Raw genomic sequence first — 5,460 nt, forward strand, 5'->3', positions numbered from 1 at the left:
AACCCGCGGGGAGAGGAATGGGAGGGTACCTGTGCGTGTATATATGTATGTATGTATGTATGTATGTATGTATATCGCAGTTCTCCAAGCAGGTGATTTCCCGTACATGCATGTGTGTGTGAGAGAGACCCTTTGGCTATTTTCTAGAACATTTTTTGTTGTTAATTCCTTTCGAAGAAAATGTGAATCAGTCCCAGTGCAGTCCTTTCTCATGTGCCAAAATAAGCACAATGCTGAGGGCTGTGTGTGTCCAAAGCAAAAACAGAAGGAGAGTGGGATGGTGGAGGAAGTTTTGATTTACTTTTTTTGGGGGGTGTGAAAATTTTTCTTAAGGTCTCAGACACAGGTCTTGCAATGTGGAATAACTTTAACATACTTAAGATCCAGAATTGTTCTTTTGTCTCAAGAAAGTATATAATTTTCATCTGATGGCCAGATTTCCTCACTAACAACTTCGTAAAAATACTACATAAATAAGAAGGAAGGGAAGTTTTGATTTACTTTTTTTGGGGGGCGTGAAAATTTTTCTTAAGCTCTCAGACACAGGTCTTGCAATGTGGAATAACTTTAACATACTTAAGATCCAGAATTGTTCTTTTGTCTCAAGAAAGTATATAATTTTCATCTGATGGCCAGATTTCCTCACTAACAACTTCGTAAAAATACTACATAAATAAGAAGGAAGGCGGGAAAATATAGGTATACCAAGTGTATTTATCTTGCACAGGTGCCCTGTTTGTTTTTAGCAATGCTTTCTTACAATCAACTGCAAAATACTCAAACTTAGCATCAGATTTAAAGTTTCCTTTTTTCTCTAACCAAAACAGGAGTAAGAAATGGAGATGATGGCTGAAAAACAGAGAGATACAAGGTATTGCTGGAACAATGCACCTGAAAAAAGCGATTATGAGGCTGTAGAAGCCCTTATTTCTATGAGTTGCAACTGGAAACCAGACTACAAGAAACATGCAGAAATGAGACCTATAACTCCTGCATCTGACATGTCAGAAGAAAGTGACGAGGCTTTACTTCCTGGAGCAGCGGACTTTAATGCGATACCAGCATTTGTAAGTTTTCCAATTTGCATGTGTGTGCTTGTTTTTATCATTTAGTGTGGTGATGTGCTATTACCATCCCCCCCTTACTGTGTCTCTCTCCCCTGCACAGTGCCTGACACCCCCCTACAGCCCTTCTGACTTCGAGATGTCGCAGGTGATCCATCCGCTCGGCAAGGGGCTGTCCGAGGCTGCCAAGCCTCCTCTGGCTGCACCTCGGAGAGAGGCAGAGAGATCTCCAGCAGCCAGGCCTCTGAAAGCTCGGGTGACGAGTGTTATCCGCCACACGGCCGATGCCCAGCTCTGCGATCACAAAACGTGCCCGGTGAGAACAGCCAGTGTGCTCAAATACCAGGACAGTGCCTCAAGGGAAATAAACAGGAAACAGAACACCAAAGCAGAGCGCTCCGCGTGCTCTGCCGTGGCACCGAGTGGAGCCAGTGCTGAGACCAGCGAACTGTCGGTGGCAGAAGGAAGAACTGCAGAACCAGCTGTTGGGCCCGTGCCCTTGACAGAGCCCTCGGTGAGCGGGGAGGAGTCTGTCCCTGAGCCAGCACAGCAGCCAGCAGCGGCAGCACCGCTCTCCCCTGCCCAAGGCAGCGGAGCCCCCCCTGTGCCAGTGATTTGCCAGATGGTCCCGCTGCCTGCAAACAACAATGTTGTGACGGCCGTGGTGCCCAACACTGTGCCAAGCCAGCAGCCAGCTCTCTGTCAGCCCATGGTCTTCATGGGCACCCAGGTTCCCAAAGGTGCTGTCATGTTTGTTGTGCCCCAGCCAGTTGTGCAGGGCACAAAGGCTCCCATTGTTAGTCCAAATGGCACGAGACTCTCTCCCATTGCCCCCGCTCCTGGCTTTGTACCTTCTGCAGCAAAAACCACTCCTCAGGCTGATTCTTCAAGAATAAGAAGTCACATTTGCGGCTACCCAGGATGTGGGAAAACGTACTTCAAGAGCTCACATTTGAAGGCCCACGTCAGAACACACACAGGTTGGTCACTGTTGCTGCATGTTAAAAATTATTGTAGAAAGTTGTGGTTATATATACAGCTTGTTACAGTTGTAGTCATTACTGGATCTGTTCATGGAACAAATTGTGGGCTAGCAATGAAATACATTTTTTTGCCAGCATGCATTCTAATGCTGCCTAATCTCTGACGGGAAGTCTACCCGAGGGGAAGTTGACTCAGCAGTTTGTTTGTGCTGGATTCGCTTAATGTCAGAAGGTGTTCAGTAATGCATCTGTGGAAGCAAGGCCTTGCCCAACGTGGAGCATGCTTTCCAGAGTTAAAGATGCCTTATTGGCTTTTTTTCCAGAATGCTTTTGTCAGAAGTGGGTAAAACTCAGAGATTCTTTTATGAGAGAATGTGAGAATCCACTCCAAACAATTCCTACCTTGGTTATTCTAGAGTAACTTCTCTGGCCTCAGCCCTTAACTGCAGCAGCAGAAAGAGTCCGATGTATTTTCACACAGACTCACAATGCATTACTAGAGCTCCGTTACATAAAACATCATTGCAGGCTGCGCTTCGAGGGGAGTTTTGGGCATGCTGAGTCATCATTATCCACAGTTTACATAGAGCTGAGAGTTAAAATCAGCTGTCTTGAGATGTGAAGAGCATTTCAAACAATTGGTTCCAGAGAATTTTTAACCTTTAACCATTTTAACCCTTTTTAACCCTGTAACCCTTACCCACACTACTCAGCCTTAGGGATAGTGAGTCTGCATGTTTAAATATTAGTACATAAATAGTTTTCCACATTTTATGTCTATAATGGTTACATAGATTTTTGGCTCAGCTGCCATAATAGAAACTTTCCTCCCAGTTAAGGCAGCGGTGTTTATTGCTCAGTTAGTACTCACTGGGTTTTTCCCTTTGTTAATTTCTTCCCTTTTAGGAGAAAAGCCGTTTAGTTGCAGTTGGAAAGGCTGTGAGAGGAGGTTTGCACGGTCTGATGAACTGTCTCGCCACCGCAGAACGCACACCGGGGAGAAGAAGTTTGCCTGCCTGATGTGCGAGCGGCGGTTCATGCGGAGCGACCACCTCACGAAGCACGCGCGTCGCCACTTGTCGGCGAAGAAGTTACCCAGCTGGCAAATGGAGGTGAGCAAGCTCAATGATATTGCCGTACCGCCAACATCTGCGACCGCCCAGTGAAAGGACTCGCTCTGCCGATGGTGGAATTAACTGTTGTTGCTGCAGTAGGCTGGCTGAAAAAAGGCTTTTTCTCCCGGTCTGCGGTTCTCGCGCACCGGCTGCTGACAGCAGTGCAGAGAGGCAAAGGCAGCCTGCACTCGGTCACAAAAGATGTTGCTGGGAGAGCCAGTGGCTGACTGGAATAGCGGGTATCTTTTGCACTGGTAAGGAGAGAAAGAAAGGGAAGGCTCTGGAGCCGAGCAGCCGCATTGTGCCAGTTTTGAATTTTGCAAATCACTTGGGTATGCTCTAGATCCAGTCCCATGCAGGTGTTCCTGAGGGTTTGCTGTTCGTGCCTGAGACCAACTCTAATTCTATCTGTCAGTTGTCAGTCTTCAGTAGCCGCAGACAAGGACGGTGGCAATGTACAGGCACAGTCTTGAAAGCCCAGAACCCACCTGCGTAAGATAATCTAAATTGATTTTCCTACTTCTGCCACCTTTTCTTGGTGGAATCTTTTCCTCCTAACTGTTCTCCAGCCCCATCATAATCAATGATTTGGTGCCAGACTCCTGGAGATTTTAGCTGTCTCCTCCTGCATGGGGCGATTAACATCCCCAGCTTTACACTGCTGTGTCCGGAGGGGCTTGGGATGGGCATGCAGGGGCACCACATGGGCATCGAAGGGCAGGAATGTTTCCAAATCCTTTTTAGCTTTGTAATGTTTCCCCAGCTGCTTTGGCAAGCTTTGTAATTGTTACAGCTGGTTATACTTGGGCATCGCATGATGCTTCTGCTTTTGTGTTGCTTATGGTTTCCTTTCTACCTTCTCACTGCGCTTGTCATGAGCGGATACTGGGCACCTTGAAGATAAACTTGATAACTGTAAACTACTTGGGTTGATTAAAGAAGAAAACCAAGAATCTTAGCCTTCTTGATTGTGTTATTCTTTGAAAGGCAGTTTATGCTAAAATTGAAATGGATACATTATGTATTGTATTAAATTAGGAAGTTGTGATTCAAAAAGGAAAACAAGGCAGCAAAGACACCGGCCTAGAATTTAAACTAGCTTTTGTGAGAATGCATCAAGTTTCACTACTTGTATTTTATCATATTATGTTGACACATATCAGAAAGTGAATGGTTTGAAAATAGTGTATTAGATCTGCTTTTTGTGACTACTTTAAAGATTTGCACATTTCTTATGTTGTACTTTATACTTTGTTTACAATAAACCAATTTTCTTTAATATAGACCGCTTTCTTTTTTTTAATTCATGGTGGAACTTATCCCTTTGCAAGGAAAATAACATCAAAATAAAATTGTCCTGACCAATGGAATGCTCTCTCTTAATTTTTTGTATTTTTTAAGCACTATAAAGCCCACAGGAGAGGAATTTCAAGTGTGTGCGTACTACTGTGTTTTGGTTTGGTTTTGAGTTTTTTGTCCTAGCTGTTTATCTCCCTGCTTTTCTTAAGCACCTGAAACTACACATGCCTGTGTGGGCCGTTATAATGCTGATGGAAAGTATTTCCTTTTTGTTGGTGATTGCACTGCCTTCCCCAGGAAGGAACCCGGTCGGTTCCCGATGGCCTGGCTGTCGGTGGCTGCCACCCTCACCGTGTGGGATCCAGGTTCCCGTGGCCCTCTGCAGGGCCAGTGGGCATGTGGTGCTGGCACCAAGATGGGCCAGAGATGGGCTCTGGGCTGGAGCCTGTCCCTGCAGGAGTCCCCTGCCAGGAGGAGAGCAGGGAATTGGAGTTCTCCCGTCTTGGGGCAGAGGCCGGGCAGCATGGCTTCTCTTCCTGCTGCCCCTGCGTGCCCGCGGTGGCCATTGGCGCTGCTCGTGTGGGCTCTTCTGCCTCCCGCTCTGACTCCCTTGCCTGCAGGGATCCCCAGATTTCACAATCGCGCGGATGCTGACTAACTGCCCTTCCCTGCTGTGGCTTTGGGGCAGAGGCACTCCTTACCTTATCGTGTGTGACGCAGGGCCCTGTATAGGGAACGCCTGAGTCATTGCCCTTGTTCCAGGTGGGATATGCCATTGTAGCCCAATGCAAAAGAGGCTTCTTCCCCAGGAATGTGAGTCCCGTTCCACCATCTTGCTTCAAGGTATTTCTCATTTCATGGCCATGAGATAAAATACTGTAACAGCTCTGGGTCTGAGACCTTTCCACATCTGCAAGTTGTCATTGGACTAGGAACCAGGTCCCCTCACCAGCTCTTCCTGGCGCGCTGATCTTTGAATCCCATTTTGTGCTGCAGCCC

At 46.7% G+C, this 5,460-nt stretch overlaps 1 protein-coding gene across 1 annotated transcript; it reads left to right on the top strand.

Moving 5' to 3' along the window:
- The first annotated feature begins 804 nt into the window (after window positions 1–804).
- Window positions 805–4,447, top strand: KLF10 (Kruppel like factor 10). Its single transcript, XM_008630673.2, has 3 exons — window positions 805–1,067; window positions 1,168–2,044; window positions 2,954–4,447. Exons 1-3 carry the CDS (start codon window positions 837–839, stop codon window positions 3,211–3,213), a joined length of 1,368 nt encoding a protein of 455 aa, XP_008628895.1. The 5' UTR covers window positions 805–836; the 3' UTR covers window positions 3,214–4,447.
- The last annotated feature ends 1,013 nt before the right edge of the window (window positions 4,448–5,460 follow it).

This window comes from Corvus brachyrhynchos, unplaced genomic scaffold (genome assembly GCF_000691975.1).
Source record: "Corvus brachyrhynchos isolate BGI_N302 unplaced genomic scaffold, ASM69197v1 scaffold302, whole genome shotgun sequence".
NCBI classification, from domain to species: Eukaryota; Metazoa; Chordata; class Aves; order Passeriformes; family Corvidae; genus Corvus; species Corvus brachyrhynchos.